The sequence below is a fragment of the Urocitellus parryii genome, chromosome 15 (genome assembly GCF_045843805.1).
Source record: "Urocitellus parryii isolate mUroPar1 chromosome 15, mUroPar1.hap1, whole genome shotgun sequence".
Taxonomy (NCBI): domain Eukaryota; kingdom Metazoa; phylum Chordata; class Mammalia; order Rodentia; family Sciuridae; genus Urocitellus; species Urocitellus parryii.
Window position 1 is genome coordinate 4,819,486 of NC_135545.1, and position 18,984 is coordinate 4,838,469.

The following is an 18,984-nucleotide window of genomic DNA, read 5'->3' on the forward strand; positions in this document are numbered from 1 at the left end:
TGTGGCTCAGCGATTATGTAACCCTGGGTTCAATTCCTGGTATAAATAAATAAATAAATAAATAAATAAAGCAGTACTTGTGATAATAACAAGAGAATGGAAATGACCTTCAAAATACAGTGTGATTCATTAAATCAGCATTTCATAGGTCCCAAGTTTCACTAGATCCTATAAGGTCAAACACACTTAGAAAATATTACATGTTATATTGCCCTCTTGGAGATTCACAGAGTGTATTTGCACATTAAATATTTGCAATAAACAAAGATTATTGGCAGTTGTCTCAGTGGAGCAAATGGAGGAGCCCATATACATTGTTGTCATGAATGTAAAATTGTACAACAATTTTGGAAATCTTAATGGTAGTTTTAAAAGAGTTACTATACAACTTTATATTTTTCTACATCAAGGTATTCACCCCCAAATAACCGAAAACATATGTCCACACAAAAATCCATGAACACCACTACCGAAGTTAGAATCACAGGTTCATCAACAGATAAACGTGCATCAATAGGTGAATGAATTGTAGTATTTCCATACAACAGGAGAATGAATAAACAATGTATAGTCTATCCATGCAAAGGAATATCAGTACTAAAAGGGATTGACCCCCTGCTATATGCATCAATGTTGATGAATTTAAAAAATTACAAAATATGCTAAGCAAAAGAAGTTAGACATAAAAGAGTATATACGGTATAATTCCACTTATAGGGCTTTCTGGACAAGGCAACATTATTAGAAGAGAGAAAGGATCTGTTTTTCCAAGGGATTGAGGGAGAGTGGTAATGAAGAGGCACAAATGTGATAGGAATGCCCTAATCTTAACTGTGATGGTGATTATATGAGTGTATGATTCATTAAAATTCAATGAAGTGGTAACCTTTATTGTTTACAAATTATACCTCAATAAAGTTGACTCTTTAAAAAGCCAAAAAAAAAAGAGTAAACAACTAAATGAAAATCAAAACCAAATAAAATATGGCAAATAAACAAAAATGTCAGGAATGTGCAAACTTATATTCACAATAACTCTGCAAATAAATGGCCTCTACTACCCAATTAAAAGGCATAGATTAGCAGAATAAATCAAAAGACAAGATCCAACTGGATGCTGTTTACAAGAGACTGATCACAGAGGCAAAGATGCCCACAGGCTGAAGTTTGTAAAAGGACATTTACATATCACACAAATGGAATCTGAAAACAATCAGGAGGAGCTAGCTATTCTCAGATGAAACCAAAGGAGATTTCAAGCAAAAATTAACCACAGAAGGACAGTACATTTTGATAAAGAAACAATTCAATCAGAAGAAATAACAGTAGTCAATATGTTAATGTCTGGACACATTAAGAGAAATAATTCTTGACATTAAATTCCAGATAGACTGCAATAAAATAATACCTAGTGGTGTTTACACACTTTTATCACCAATAGATAGGTCATCCAAAGATAAAAATAACAAAGATATTACCAATGTAAATAGTACTAAAACCCAGTGGGCCTAATAGACATTTAGAATACACCTCACCACGTCACCTCTTCCTCTCACACACATTCTTCCCCTAGTATCATCCAGCATCTTCTGACATAGCCCAGGAGACTCACAGGAACTGAGCTGCTGTTGGTGCCATATTCGTGATATACCAAAACCATGAGACAAACTCTTCTCTCTTCAGGGAACTGAGCTTCTAGGGATTTGTCATTGAAGTGTTAAACAGGCTTCTGTATGTTTTCTCCTATTCCTGTGCGAGATGCAGAGGCTCTTCCCTCTGGAAGATTCCCAGTTCCACATTTGGTTTTCAGGTACTCATGACTTCAGTCTCCTGGGGCCATCTCTCCACCTGGTGTTGGCTAAATTCTTCTGTATCTTTGAAAGCTACAGCTTCATGGCACAGGCACCCAAACCCCTTCTCTCCTTGCGGCTTGACCTTGGACACACAGCACCCAGGAGGGTCCACAGGTCCTCAAGCACAACCTGGGGATGAGGCAGGGAACTCCCCAAAGCCTCTGTCTATGACCTGTTTGTTGTAGTGGGACAAGTCCCTGTAACATAGGCTCATGGGCAAGGTTCACTTAAATACATGTGTAACCCAGAATGTGGGCAACCAGCACTGATGGTGGAGGCTGCATGGCCCTGTTCCCAATAGAATTGTTTACTTTGGATGGCTTTATATCTCCTCTAGACGTCTTTTGATGTAGCTTGAGGATCTGCTCACTCTGGGGCACATCTTCATCCATCGATCTCCAAACTTTTTACTATTCTTTGGTTTCAGTCTTGTTTCTCTCTCCAGTAACCAAACCTGGATTCTGCCTCAAAATTTGACACAATCACTGTCACTGAAGACTCTCAATTAGCCTAAACATCCAGGAAAGAACAGGATATAGCAAAATAGCACATGCCCCCACCTTTGAGACATGAGCACACACAGGAAACTCAATCAATGTGGAACAATGTAAACACCCATTTCTTCACTGTGTTCATCCCAGAACCTGTTTCCATGAGTGAATAGTTTAGTAAAACAGTGATTCAACAAATGCAGTCATTAGGACCAAGTTGGTTTTATTTACTTCAAACAACATTGAATAAAGACTGATGTGACTAGGCATTCAGACAAGGGGGCTAATATCTGTAATCCCAGCTATACAGGAGTCTACAACACGAGGATTACAAATTTGAGGCCAGCCAGAGCAACTCAGTGAGACCATGCTGCAAACACAGTGTTTTTAAAAGAGGCTGAGATGTAACTAAGTGGTAGCAAACTTGCTTCACATGCAAAATGCCTTATACTCAACCTCCAGCACAGCAAAAACAAACAAAGAAATAAATTTTAAAAAGCCAAAACCAAGGGACATAAAAGAATTCTGTGCACAAGAATGAGGTCAATGCACCTCTTCACCTTCATCATTCCTAGGCCAATTCCATATTCAACCAGCTGAAATACCCTTGTCTGTCCCTAGAAAGCTGTGTGAAATGAGCAATTAAATAGTTGACAATTTTGCATATATATACAATCAATACACTTCTGTGAAGTTTGGGAGGGTTGTATTCTAGAGCCTGGATAGAAAGGAATCCAGTTAAGGTAAAAAAAAAACAGAAATTAGCATTATTCTCCACCCTCCACACAATAGGGATTCCAAGTGCCCTCCAGACATTTTATTTTCTTAAACAAAGAAGAAGTTAAGAGGTTTGCAGACACATTAGTACAGGTTGCCAGCAGGATGTTAATATTTTCAGGAAGCAGGCTGAAAAAATTTCCATTTGGATGAGGCTGTTACAATCTCTACAACATGTGAAAGTGGGGTAAGTAACCAATAATATATGATCCATTGACCTGATAGATAATGTGTGCCCACACATATCACTGGACCAAAAGATTGCAATGCTAAAACAGCCACAGGACCACATGTAGAGGGTTCCTTTTACAGCTGTGCATGAAGATTAAGTCACAGCACTCAGGAAGTGGAGAGAAGCTCGAGTAAAGATGTTCATGTGTCCTTCAAGGGGTATGCAAGACACACAAGCTGCAAAGGGGGATATTTTTAATATTCTGGATGGTCACTTGATTGAACAGAAAAGATTGAACACCAGTGCAGAGGAGGAGTTATCCAGAGTATTGCAAAAAGCCTTGGATGTGCCAACAAGCACATCTCATTTCTGAGAGATAGTAGAGGCCAGTGCTGCAGGGGAAGCAGGTGTGGGTGCAGATGTGTTGGGGAGACCAGTTATGGGAGTTAACAGATGAGGACCTTCCACAGCCTCGTGGCTTCTCTAGCACACCCTACCTACCTCCTCCACACAGAGGAGGGTTCTCGGAAGACGCAACTTCACTCACATTTGTCCCCTCAGGTATGATTTTATTCTAGGAGTAACTACCTCACTCATACATATGTATGTATGCCATGTATGTATGTACATGTCAAATTAATCTTCAGTTGTGTAAAAACAAAACTTCTTTAAAGATGCTTGATATGTAGAAATTCTTTAAGAACAGAGCTCTAACACTTATTGAGGATAAGTGACATATATAGAGAAGAATTGCTAAAACCATATCAAATGCTTTATTTATCAGGCTGTATATGAAAATGGAAAGCTACTTTTGAGAATTATGTAGAAACCTATTTTTTTCAATTCCAGAATGACTTTAGAGATGTTCCTAATAATAATCTATTGCCTACATTTAATTGTGAGTTAGATTTAACAGGTGCATTTTACATTTTCCCTCCTGGGGAGAGAAGACCAGTATATTTGTTCTGCTTGGAAAGCATGAAAAATTTGGAAGAAAACTCACTTGATCAATGACTATCTGTTACTTCAGGAGAAATGTGCTGATTTATGTGGCACCCACAGCCACCACTGGCCACATCTATGAAAATGGTGCACTGAGGAAGCAGTCTAATTAGAGATGTAGTTCTTATGTTTAACAAATCAGAACATATCATGCTGCCTCTGATCAGCACAGATTCTAACTCTGTTGTAGCACAGTTTAAGAACATATGCCAATTGCTATTTACTATTTTGAAAATTCTATAGAAATTAGTTCATTACACCAAGAAGAGTCCTCACATGTAACATTTTCCTCTCAATTGAATGTGAGAAATATAAATTTCATAACAGCATTATTTGTCCAATTTTAATTCTAATAAGATTTTGCTATTCTTCATGTTAGGATAATAAAAGAATTTTCTTCTTCAAGAATATAAAAACAAAAGTAGGAGTACCTGATGGGTTGAAATTCATAGAAATATTTGATAAACTCTGATCTTACATGCTAAAGGCAAGCCTATATAAACCTATGATCAGAAAAATGTGTGAAGTTTGTAGATATTTATACATAACATGTTTTTATGATACTTTCATGTGTTTCTTTATATATGTATATATATATATACATCCCACATATCAGTGCTGATCATGATGCTCTAATGTGTTGTACTGATCAGTTTCTGCTGCTTATCCAAAGGCCTACACAAACACCTTATAAAGGAAGAAAATTTATTGAACTATATTTCTGAAGATTCAGGAGCCTGGTGCCAGCATCTGCTCAGTCCTGGTGAGGGCCTCACAGCAGATGGAATCACTAAGGTAGAATCACGTAAAGAAGAGTCCACAGGGCAGAACAGGAGCAAGAGACAGTGGAGACAGCTGCACTTGCTGTAGGACAACTCATGTTCTCATGGAAACTAATATAATCCATCATTAATCCCCTCCAAGAACCACCTTGTATTGCATCCACTTCTCAAAGGTTTCACCACACAACAAATCACACTGGGGTAAAAATTTCCAACATGTGGAATTTAGGTTGGAAACATAAATCACATCCATACCAGAGCATTTGTGCATCAAAGGAGAAATGCTAGAATTGTTTGAAATTCCTGCAGTTTGATTCTATCATCAACAATATGGGAAAATACAAATTTGAGGCATATGGAAGTTTCTCTTTTTTTAATTGATTTTATCTTTTTAAATACACGACAGCAGAATGCATTACAATTCTTGTTGCACATATAGAGCATAATTTTTATATCTTTGTATATAAAGTATGCTCACACCAATCCATGCTTTTATACGTGTACCTTGTTGTTTTTTTGCATTTCAATTCTTATTAGACATATATACCACAATATTTCATATCTCTGTTTGGATATAAAGTATGTTGACACCCAATTCGAGTCTTCACACATGTACTTTGGATAATGATGTCATCACATTCCACCATCCTCGCTAATCCCCTGCCCTCGCCCTTTCCCTCCCACCCCTCTTTCCTATCTAGAATTCATCTATTCCTCCCATGCTCCCTCTTCCTACCCCACTATGAGTCAGTCTCCTTATATCAGAGAAAACATTCAACATTTGTTTATTTGGGATTTTCTAACTCCCCTTAGCATTATCTTCTCCAACACCATCTGTTTACCTGCAAATGCCAGAATCATTTGGAATTTTCAAAGTCAAATATAAAACAGATGATGTTGAATGATTTTATTTACATAAAGTGTAAAATGTTAAAAGTGATCTCTACTGTTAGAAGTCACATACTGGTCATTATTGGGAACACACATAGGAAAGAGGAGTCATACCAACTAGGATATTGTTTTACCATGTAGCAGCTGCTTGCACAGGTGTTTTCAATTTGTGAAATTTGATTAGAAACACATGCCAACACATACATACAAATGTTTCAAAGATACATATCACAAATTCAATATTAAGTGGTGAACTAAAATTTATTAGTACCCAGTGTTGTAAACAAACAAGGCAGACATTAAATAAAGATTAAAACCTAATTAGCTTATGAAAGAAGAAATACTGCATCATGAAAATCAAGCACAGAAATGAATAAATCCAATATAAGCTGTTTAATAAAGAGGACATCAGTAGACCTTTGCTTCCCATCATGTCCAAGATTACATGAAACATGTCTCATTTCATTGCAAAAGACAAACACTTGATAGTGTTCACTTTGATATTTCCTTCAAAAGACACAACTGAGTCATAAACATAATATATAGATAAATGAGAAATACATGTCACTTGTAAATAAAGAAAGTAAAATAAAGAAGATTTTATGATGAAGAATTTTGTTGTTGTTGTAACTGGTATTTTGAGTCTGAAATTTATATTTGTTACATCTACTTTTCCAAAAATATTATTGGGTAGATAATAAAGCAAATCTAAGTAGTATACATGTGCACATACTCAGGTACACATACACACACACATGCACACACTGTAATAAAAAAGCACATGTGTGTTGATTGTAATTCTTAGATATATGACTGTATCACTATTCTTTTAATTTGGGAGTACAAATGAAAACACATGTAAGAATTGTGCAAAGCCTACAATTTAGATGTTCCTCCTGACATCAGGGATTTTCCCATTCCTTATTCCAGACAGACTGAGCCTGGATGCACTGGAGTTCCTGCTCATGAGGAGAAAGGGGCTGACAGCTGGTAAACTGCCAGCAACTATTGCACCCATCTTTACCAGCAGCCAGTGGGGATTATAAATAACAATCACACAAATTTGGAAGATGCAGGAAAGTGTGAAAAAAGATACAAGGGTGCTCACCAGGAGGAGGATGTTTTTGGTGGCTCTAGACTCAGGGGAGGACCTGGGGAGCTGGTCTTTTGAATGTGCTGCATTCTCTGCTTGTGCCTGTGCAGGATGAGCACCATGGAGCTGCTGGCCCAGAGCATGAGCCCCACACACAGGACATCAGGGAATGTCAGCAATGCTGAATGCAATGATTGTGAGGATTTGTCAGGATGAACAGCAGAACCCGTATCCATAATCTTTCATGCTTGTGATATTATTGTTGCTCCTTTTTCCAGTCATATGTGAAATAATTATAATATTTACAAGCAGGTACAGAATCCAGCTCAGATATATGGAGAAACCAGTGTATTTGGGAGCTTTCACTTTAAGGTCTGAACAGCTGGAATTCTCAGGACTAATTTTGATAGCCTGGAAGACACTCAGGAGGCAGGTGCTGCCAATGGACACACCCCTGCCCACCCTGTGAAGATAGAAAAGCAGCTTGCATCCAACATCACTGAGGAAATCTTTCACTCCAAATGCTGCCACTGTCTGGGGAACTCCTCTACACAGGAGAGCTAACAAGTTGGCCACAATCAAGTGCTGAAGAATCAAGTCTGTGTGTCTTACCTTGAACCTCGTGAGGTGATGGACCAGGTAATGGAGGAGAACACAAGAATTACCCAGAGCTCCAACCACAGTCTGTGACAAGAAGATGATGCCTACAGCCACATCACTGGCTGCCATCCTGCCAGTTCCCTGCTGTCCCAGCCAGAGGGTCCTGGAGGGAAACAGGAGTCCTGGGCTGCACGTGTCCTGTCAAACAGAACCCAGCATTGCCCACACTCCAGAGTTAACACTGTGAAAACTTACTTAAGATTTTATTTTCACTAGTAGGTTTTAATGAGATTCATGACTACTTAAGGCAGGAAGTGTGTATAAATCCCTGTTGTGAAGGCAGAACATGGTGATTCCTGAATCTTCATGATACAACACAGGGGCTGAGATGACCAGGAGAACTTGTGCACACACACGTTATGTCTCTGTCCATATTCATACTCTGATCAGGTGCACAGAGGGGTCTTGAACCTGGCTTAGCATTAATTAAGAGCATAGCAAAAACAGCAAGCTTCACTAAAGGTCGTGAGTAGGTTCTTCTATCAATCCAGCTCATATTTACTTTCATTTGTCTATATTCCTATTGTCTTCAAAACCAATGGTATTTTTAAATTTTTCATTATAAAATATTTTGATTTCGATGTAAATAGTTATTCTATGTACAAGGTCAATTCTGAAGGAACATTTAGATATTTTAATAACTGCAGATGCACTGAGGGAACTCTAGCCCGGCAGGTACCTGTCCCACGGTGAGCTACCTGCAGGAGGCAGGAATGGCTGCACATCAGAACAGCTGCCCATGACTCCTAGGATTGTATGTTAGGAACACAGCTCAGTGGCCACTGTCACAGAAATTTTGCAACATTTCAAGGCCATGTACTGTTTCTTGGAATATCAAGAAGTAATACGTGATTAAAGAGATTAGTATAGGAACAAAATATTCACTTCTTCAGAAGACACAAATGTGAGTTATTTAATATCTAAAAAAATATTTCAAAGAGGTAAGATTAGTAAATGATAGTACAATAGGAGTGATTGATGAAAATTGGTATATGTGGTCATTTAAAAGTCAAAATACTAGAATTTCTGCATTGATTTGAATGAATATATTTAACAAAATATATTGGTTAAAAAAATTAGGTTCACATGTTACTGAATAGATGGAGAAGATCTTTCCTATGTCCCCTGCACATTCACACCATGCTCCACTATCAGATTCCTATGCCACATGGGGCATTCACTACAATCAGAAGATACATGACATAAAAAAATATAAAGCTCTTACAGGTGGTGATAGAATTCTGTAATACCCTTGTCCACTTTTCCATACATGTTCCTTTCCACAGTATAGGTAAAAGGCCCCATTATCCTTCAATTGTGATGCTTTCAAGATTGGTACAATTACTATCCCCCTTGTCTGCACCATGTGGAGAGTCAGAGAAAATGTTATGCCCGAGCAGACACCATCAGCTCTCTCTCTGCACAAGACTAAGAAGACTCCTGTGGGCTCCTCCTACTCCACACAACAGGCAGGGAGATACTATGAGTCTGGACCTAGAAATCATGAAGATTTAGTGTAGACTTCCTGTGAGGGAAACTGAGCAGTTGGGTGACTTTAAAACAACCTCCTGTGCACCTTGAAAATCACATTTAATTTTCATTTTCACTAAACCACAATAATCCCTGTCAGTAAGAATCACATTTACTTAAACTAGGATCCATGGTGGTTTGGCATTTAGGCTAGGACCCATTTATCTTTGCTACCTAGAGCCATTCTTCATCAACAATTTTAAAACTTGTGTGGCTCTGGCTCCTGCAGGGTTCAAGCAAGTGTCCCCTTTTCAGCTGTGATCACTTACCCAGACTCTTGATGGGCTCTTCTCATCTCAGAGATGATGGTCTCACACTCACCTTGAGTCACTCTCCAGGTTCTTCCTCTCTGCCAGGCTGGTGACCTCAGTGCAGAGGCCTCTCTAAACAACATGTGTGCTGCAGGGAGGCGGCCAGCTCCTGAGGTATGGGCTGATGATCCAAATCCTGGAATGCAGCCCAGAGTTCCAGATCATTCTGCACAGCAGGTCACTGTGGCTGGCTTCAGGGATTTCACACACTCCAGGAACTCCAAGTGTTCTATTCCCCCCTGCAGGTTTGAAACTTGGCATTGACCCTATGGATTACACACGTTTGCTGGATATCTCACTTCTGCTCTGCAAACTGCTGTTTATGATCAGCTAATGTCTTCTGGAGCTCTACCATTTATGTCAACTGCTGCTATACCAGAGATCCGTGCAGTTGTGGTTAAGCAGCTCATTTTGAATGTCCCCAGGCAGAACTGGCCCCTTCAAGATTTCATGAAAAATAATGGACAAGATCTTCATGTATGTCACTGTGTGGGGAATTCCTCTAGCAAGAATGACCAAAGAGTTGGCTACCATAAGTTGCCCAAGAATCAAATCTGTGGACCTTAATGTGCACCCATTGCAGGAAAGCACTGAATGATAATAAAGTACAGAGAAATTTCCCAGAAATGTATAAGATACTTGGGAATCAATGTAAAGAAAAAGGTGAAAGAACTATACAATGAAAACTCCAGAATAATAAAGAGAAAAATCAAAGAAGACCGTAGAAGACGAAAAGATCCACTTTGCTTTTGGATAGGCAGAATTAATATTATCAAAATGACCATACTACCAAAAGCACTGTATAGATTTAATGCATTTCTGACCAAAATCCCAATGGAATTCCTCATACAAATAGAAAAAACAATTATGAAATTCATCTGGAAAAATAAGAGACCCAGAATAGGTAAAGCAATCCTTAGCAGGAAGAGTGAAGCAGATGGTATTGCTATAGCATACTTTAAACTATACTACAGAGCAATAGTGACAAAAGTAACATGGTATTGGCACTGAAACAAACTGATAGACCAATGGTACAGAATAGAGGACAAAGAGACTAACCCACAAAATTACAATTATCTTTTATTAGACAAAGGTGCCAAGAACATGCACTGGAGAAATGATAGCATCTTCAACAAATGGTGCTGGGGAAACTGGAAATCCATATGCATCAAAATGAAATTAAACCCCTATCTCATACACAAAACTTAATGTAAAATGGATCAATCACCTAGGAATTAAATCAGAGACTCTGTTTTAATAGAAGATAAAGTAGGCCCTAAACTTCATCATGTGGAATTAGGCCCCAACTTCCTTAATAAGACTTCTATAGCACAATTAAAACCAAGAATCAATAAATGGGATGGAATCAAACTAAGAAGTTTCTCCTCAGCAAAAGAAACAATCTGTGAGATGAACAGAGAGCCTATATACTAGGAGCAAATCTTTACCCCTTACACATCAGATAGAGCACTAATCTATAGGGTATTCAAAGAACTCAAAAAGATAAGCACCAAAAAACTAAATAACCCAATCAACAAGTGGGCCAAGGACTTGAACAGAACAGACCTCTTCTCAGAACATGATATACAATCAATAACAAATATATGGAAAAATGCTCATCATCTCTAGTAATCTGAGAAATGCAAATCAAAACTACTTTAAGACTTCATCTCACTGCAGGTAGCTATTATGAAGACAAACAACAATAAGTGTTGATAAGGATGTGGCAAGAAAAAAAAGATACACTCATACATTGGTGGTGGGACTGCAAATTGGTACAGCCAATATGGAAAGAAATGGGAGATTCCTTGGAAATATGGGAATGGAACCAGCATTTTACCCAGCTATTCCTCTCCTTGGACTATCCCCACAGCACCTAAAAACAGCACACTATAGGGACACAGCCACATCCATGTGTATAGCAGCACAATTCACAGTAGCTAAACTGTGGAGCCAACCTGAATGTTCTTCAGTGAAAAAATGAATTTTAAAAATGGAATTTTATTCAGCATTAAAAGGAATCAAATCATGGCATTTGCAGGTAAATGGATTCAATTGGAGAAGATATTTCTAAGTGAAGTTAGCCAATCACAAAAAAAAAATGCTGAAGGTTTTCTCTGATATGAAGAGACTGACTCATAGTGGGGTAGGGAGGGAGAGCATGAGTGGATTAGATAAATTCTAGATAAAGAAGAGGGGTGGAGGGAAAGGCAGGGGCAGGGGAATAGCAAGGATGGTGGAATGTGATGGACATCATTATATAAAGAACATGTATGAAGATATCAACTAGGTGTCAATATACTTTATATACAAACAGATATAAAAATGTGGAATATGTGTGTATTAAGAATTGTAATGCAAAAAACAGAAAAGCAAAGTACATGTATAAAAGTATGAATTGGTGTGAACACACTTTATATACAGAGATATGAAAAATTGTTCTCTATATGTGTAATAAGAATTATAATGCATTCCACTGCTGTCGTTTATTTAAAACAAATAAAAGCAATAAAAGATTAAAAAACAATGAATCTACTGAAAATGAAATTAAGAAAGAGAATCCATTCACAATAAAATAAAAATTAGAATACCTATGGATAAATCTAATCCGGGGATGTGTAGGACCTCTAAAATTAAAACTAGAAACAATGCAGAAAAAATTGAAGTAGAATGTAGAAGATGGAAAGACCACCCATGATTTGGATAGGAATAGAACCGAACATAAAATAAAAAGTATTTTAAAAACTTAATGTATACCCACCAAAATATCAACCACAATCTTCACACAATGACATAGAGACATAAAACAGTTCTCAAAAGAAATTAGATAGGAATCAACATACAGGAAATCATAAATGACAACAAATAAATAATGCCAAAAGAGACACTGCAAGACACATCATAATCTACACTGAAAATTAAGACACAATATTAAAATCTGCAAAAAAAACCCACATCAGGTCACATTTAGTGGCAAATCAATAAGATTCACCTTTGACTTCTCAACTCAGACACCAATATCAATGAAAGACTAGAATGACATATTCCAAGCTCAAAAAAGAATTTCCAGCTAAATTGCTATATCCAAAAAAATTTTGTTTCAAAATTAGTGGAGAAATTAAAACATTGCATGATGGAGCTATACTAAAAGAAGTCATGACCACAAAGCAAGAACCATGAAGACTATTCAAAGATATGCTCCATCCGGAGAAATCCTAGAACAAACAAAAAAGGTCTCAAATGGTGAGGCCCACTATAAGAGTAAACAACTAAATGAAAATCAAAACCAAATAAAATATGGCAAATAAACAAAAATGTCAGGAATGTGCAAACTTATATTCACACTAACTCTGCAAATAAATGGCCTCTACTACCCAATTAAAAGGCAAAGATTAGCAGAATAAATCAAAATACAAGATCCAACTGGATGCTGTTTGCAAGAGACTGATCACATAGCAAAGATGCCCACAGGCTGAAGTTTGTAAAAGGACATTTACATATCACACAAATGGAATCTGAAAACAATCAGGAGGAGCTAGCTATTCTCAGATGAAACCAAAGGAGATTTCAAGCAAAACTTAACCACAGAAGGACAGTACATTCTGGTAAAGGGAACAATTCAACCGGAAGAAATAACATTAATAAGTATACTGGCCCCAAATGTCTGGACACATTAAAAGACATAATTCTTGATATTAAATTCCAGATAGACTGCAATAAAATATTACCTAGTGATGTTAACACACTTTTATCACCAATAGATAGGTCATCCAAAGATAAAATCAACAAAGATATTACCAACATAAATAGTACTATAAACCCAATGGGCCTTATAGACATTTAGAATACACCTCACCATGTCACTCCCTCCTCTCACTCACATTCTTCGCCTAATATCATCCAGCATCTTGTGACATAGCCCAGGAGACTCACAGGAACTGAGCTACTGTTGGTGCCATATTGTGATCTTCCAAAATCATGAGATAAAGGAAGGAATGTATAGGTAAAGCACAGGGTATCATTAGGGTGCGATCACTACAGTAGAATACAGCAAAATGGGTCCTTACACTATGCATTTTTCCTGTTCCATATGCAGGTACAACAAAGAGTGAACTACAAAGTAAACAGTGGACTTTGGCTAACAATGATCTACATCCAGTTTGATGCTGTCACACAGATCACACAGATTCCAGATGTTACAGTTATGGAGACTGTACTGCGAGCAGGGATGTATTAGAATTCTGTACTATATGCTTGAACATCCATAAATACAGCTTGCTTTTAAAAACTGAAATATTAATGTAAAGATAAATGATCCATCAAAACCAAGGAGCTATTACCTTGGAAATGCAAGGTGCATTCACTATTTGATAGGCAGTATCATTCAGAACCCTAACAAAGTAAAGGCGAGAAACCTCATTATCACTCGAATAGATGAATAAGAGAACTCGAGAGCACCCTACCTGTATTTGTGATAACAATGCTCACAAACTGCTATAAATGGGTACTTTCCTCATATAACTGGTACCTTCTCCCTCTGTGGCCCCACCTAGAAAGTAACCACAGCCCCACACCCCTAAATGTGCTCCAGGGCCCCCAGGCCAGAATCCTGCAGAACTTTGGTCACAGAAGTGATGGCTGTCCAGGACAATGTCACCTCCCAGCTGCACCACACCTGCACAGCACTGCAGTGGCCACTGTCCACCAGCGACCCTAACTGAGATGCCCGAACAGGTAGACAGCAAGTTCACACCAGTGGTTCTGCTCTCTAGGGACAGCCTGAAGTTCACCCAGAAAAGGTGGTGTCCACTGTGCAACTCATCTTTAATCACTTGCCACGGCATGACCTGTGCTGAGTGGGCAGCCTGGTCCTCATACTGGTCCTCAGGAATATTTGGCCCTGGGAGAATGTGGCAGTTTACCCAGAGATGACAGTAAATGGTCACCACTGAACTCTCATCCAAACAGTTTTACTCTGAGCTCAGTTCCCCACCTGTGGGTCCTGCTCTGATATTTCCCATGTCCCTGCCTGAACCAGCAACCTCACTGTTTATATATAAATGGGTTCTCCTGAGAATACAATCTAGCCTCAATATATAAATGTATTCTGATGTAGAGAGTGGTAAGTGCTACTTTTTAAGATTGTAGGTGAGGATGGGAGTGGTGGGACATACCTCTAATCCCAGTGGTTTAGGAAGCTGAGGCAGGAGAATCACAAATTCTAGGCCAGCCTAAGAAACTTAGAAGGGCTTTATACAACTGTGTGAGACCATGTCTCAATAAAACAAATAAATAAATAAATATATAAACAAGTGCAAGGCATGTGGCTCAGTGGTTAAATGACTCTCTGTTCAAGCCCCAGTACAGTGGGGGAAAAAAAGAGTGTAGGTGAGGACGTGACCATTTATCTATGTGCACTGAAATGCATCTGTGGATATTTTAACAACATGTCAGAGTGTGAGATTCCACTGCTACTGTTGTAGAGCTCCCAGCAGAACAGGTGCAACTCCTAGATGAGAAACCAGGTCCTTCCTTCCTTGTGGCACAGCAGGCAGCAGGAGCACTCTGTGCTCACCAGCTTCTCTTATTCCTGCAAACTGCAATCTGGGTGGCATGGAGTGGCCCAGGTGGACACTGCACAGGAAAGGAGTTTGCATCACAACTGAGGATACCCACTCACAGGAAAACAAACCTTTTAAGGAGAACTGCTGACAAACCTACCTTGTTCCTTGAAGAAACTGTGCAGAAAAACAATTCTCTCCTTAATTCTGGCAGTTGGTGCTAAATCTGTCCTCCCAAGGTCTCTTTTCAAAACTATCTAATGAATAACATTCTGGAACAAAACTTTTCTGGTAATTATAAACTTACTGAAATGCTAAGGAGAATTATTCTCCAAAAAATCCACCTCTCATTTCTACATTGCATTTGTTTCAGGCAATCTTTCCAGGAGTGCAGCACTTGGTCAAAAGTTGTAATTCAACTGACCTGGAAGCCAGGGAACTAATTCATTCCATGTGCCTCCAGCAACAGGTACTAGGATACCTGACTGCAGCATGCTGTGCATAGGGTGAGGACCACCCGCTCTGTTTCCTTCCACCACGGCCATGTGGGTCCCACAGTCAGCCAGCTGAGGACCCCAGTGCTCTTTAGGGTTTGCAATAGAAAGACAATGACTCTTCCATCCATTTCTCTGTTGATGTTTTGAGTGTGAAGAACAATGAAACACTTAAACATTTGTGAAAAAATAGGTAACTTATGTAGTTATGATACAATTATGTAGTTACAATACTTTAAATTATGTTTTGAAACTGGTGATTGAGCCCAGCCTTGTCCCTGAGCGTCATCTGCAGCCTTTTTAATTTCTTATTTTTGAGGCAGCGTCTACGTTGTTGAGGGTCCTTCCACTTGTGATACTCCTCTCTTGGTCTCCCATTTTGTTGTGATTATAGGTATTTTCCACAGCACAAACATAGATTTTTAATTTTTTATGCAAAGCAGAGCCTGGGTAGTTTGTATACAATGGATTTATGGCTCATGACAGTGGGAAAACACAGTGAAATCAGGTCACTGGTGTCCACCACCCACCAAATGAGGTTGGAAAAAATAGCAATGTATAAATGTAATAGGGAGGAGAGGGTGTGGAAAGTCACAAAGGTGCCCACCAGGACAAGGATTCTCTGGGTGGCTCTGGACTCAGGGCAGGATCTGGGGGAAACTTTGATGCTGTGAATGTGCTGAACCCTCTGCTTGTGCCTGTACAGAAGGAGAACCATGGAGACACTGGACCAGATCATGAGCATGGAAAAGACAACTACAGGAAATACAAATAAGGCTGCATATAATGAATCTGTGATAATGTCATGATTTGTGTAAGAGAAGTAACCATAATCTCTCTTGTCCGTCATGTTTACACTGTTCCATTTGCTAAGTATATAGAGAGGAAAAATGGAATTCACCACCATGTACAGTACCCAGCAGAGGGAAATGGAGAAGCCAATGTACCTGGGACCTCTTCCGTTGAGATCCTTCCAACAGGAGTTCATGGGGCTGATGGTGATGTTCTGGAAGATGCTCAAGAGGCAGGTGATGAAAATGGACATACTTCTGCCCACTCGATATGTATACAAAATTAGTTTGCATCCAAAATCACTGAGGAAATATTTCATCCCAAAAGCTGTCATTGTCTGGGGAATTCCTCTACTGAGAATCACCAAGGAGTTGGCTATGGTCAGGTGCCTGAGAATCAAATCTCTGGACCTCAGGGTGTACTCATTGCAGAAAAGAACTAAATGATAATAAAGCAGAGAGAAATTTCCCAGGATTCCTACTGCAGTCTCTGATAAGAACATCAGTCCCATAACCATATCTCTGGAGTCTATTCTTTCATTCATCATATTTTCCTTTGAATGATAGCAACAGTTCCTCCTATGAGCAAAATTACTCATTAACAATAGCAGTATCCACGCAGAGTGGCGAGAATCTGTATCCACTTGTTTCCTGTGGGGCTGAGGCAGGAGATTCACTGGAACCTGGAATCCAGTCTGAGCAACATAGTGAGCTCCCCATCTTAAAGTAATTTTTGACACCAACAGTAACTTTCATTACATGCACGCGTGGGATTGTAAAGACCTCAAGATGCACACGTTGATGGGGAGAAATATGCTTTGTAGGAAAATGGCCTAGATGATCACATTATGCCAAGTTGGGAGGAGCAATGAAAAGTGAGAGCAAATGCATAGAAAGAATTTAGCATTTAATGTTTCAGAATGAACTGATATATGCTGATCACATAGGAAAAGGAATTTCAATCACCATCCATAACATACAACAAATTAGATCTCAGTGGATTTCTGACCCAATTTTTAAAGATAAGCAATGGCACTTTTAGAATACCAAAAAACATTTCTGTAGTATTATAAAACAAAATGCACAATAAACAGACAAATGTCAATTTTTACATGGAGTTTTACACTCCTGTGTTTTCTGTTTGTGAATTTTCACTCTGCTTTCCTGCCAGACTCCTTTCTCACATCCCAAGTCACTGTACATTTAAAGCTTAACACTGCATTCTGAAAATGGGCCACCAGACTTTCTGTTGCTCACATTGTCATTCCAGGAATAAAAGAATAGTAAAATCTATAAGTGAATTATTCAACAATTTTACTTTGCTCTTAAACAATGGCACACAAGTCATTAATATCTGACGAAGTAGTTTAGGATAAAACTGAAGCCCACAGTGATTTCAGGCTGAAATATTCTGTGCACTGATAGATACATCAGTGAAACTGTTAGTGGTGAAAGATGATTTGTGGAGGACATTTCAATACACAGGATATGACAGTAGAAGATGGAGGATGTGAAATCTGCTGCATGGAATGAACTGAAATAAAAAGGAGAATATCCTGAGTTTGTGGTGAGTATTGGAATATTATTAAACCAGAGAAGTTACCAGATTTACTTGGTACTGCTGACCAGTGTCCGGTTGTCATTGTTATAATGTTACCTTCTCTTATATGTTCAGCAGGGAGAGAAGTCACGCTAGAGCCATCTCAGCACAGGGATTCTGATGAGACACAATTCCTGTCTCCACTGGGTGGATTGTAATGTAGAGTTGGGAAAGAACACTTTATTCCAGAAATAGTCCCTGGTCTTGGTTTCTGCACAGGATGAGGTGATCCTTACAATTACAGGATTATCTTTAAATAGACATGAAATCCATATACACACAGCCATCAAAGCAGTATAAAATATATTCTGAGTTTTTTAAAGTAATGTGAAGAGCATGTTAGTCGCTATCTACAGTCCTTAAGTCCCTTTGAAATGACAATTCACTGTCAATGGTAATTTTCTTAAACAACCTCAGTGTGTATTTTATTAAAAAATTTTAGGAGCCCTGAAGAATTGATATCAGGTCAGGGACACTTCTCTTTTTACTACTGAGCTCATAATGAAGGAATTATTCCTCTCCCTTGTTGACCTTCCCAACAACTCTGTTTTCACCCTAGGGTTTCTTTCCTTACTTTCCTTACTCAATCTGCTGAAACAAAAGACTGAAATAGAAAACACTCACCATGTTTCTTGAGTGCAAGGTGCTGAGCTCAGTGTGAGGTCCTGACAGCAGCATGGAGGGAGGGAGGGAGGGAGCTGGGCCCTGAGATAAAGGTCTGTGCTCCTGTGACCTCACTTCCCCTCAGGGCTGCAATTATCACCTCACCTGGAGAGGCAATGACAATGCAGGCCTGGGGAGCCCAGGACAAGGCTGAAAAACTTTCTCCACACTTGCTAATTACTAATGCAATTATGAGTTCCTTTTTAGTAACTTCAGAATAAGGGCTGGGGTTATAGCTCCAGGGTAGGGCCCTGGCCTGCCATGTGTGAGGCCCTGGGTTAGACCCTCAGCACCACATAAAAATAATAACTAA

At 38.9% G+C, this 18,984-nt stretch overlaps 1 protein-coding gene across 1 annotated transcript; it reads right to left on the bottom strand.

Moving 5' to 3' along the window:
• Nucleotides 1-16,047: 16,047 nt before the first annotated feature.
• LOC144250485 (vomeronasal type-1 receptor 2-like) lies at nt 16,048-16,956 on the bottom strand. The gene has a single exon (XM_077793319.1). The coding sequence runs from the start codon at nt 16,954-16,956 to the stop codon at nt 16,048-16,050; it is 909 nt and encodes a 302-aa protein (XP_077649445.1).
• Between the last annotated feature and the right edge of the window lie 2,028 nt (nt 16,957-18,984).

Bases quoted from the DNA above. Each gene is read 5' to 3' on its own strand.
- LOC144250485 (XM_077793319.1), bottom strand. From the start codon at position 16,956: ATGATGAATGAAAGAATAGACTCCAGAGATATGGTTATGGGACTGATG.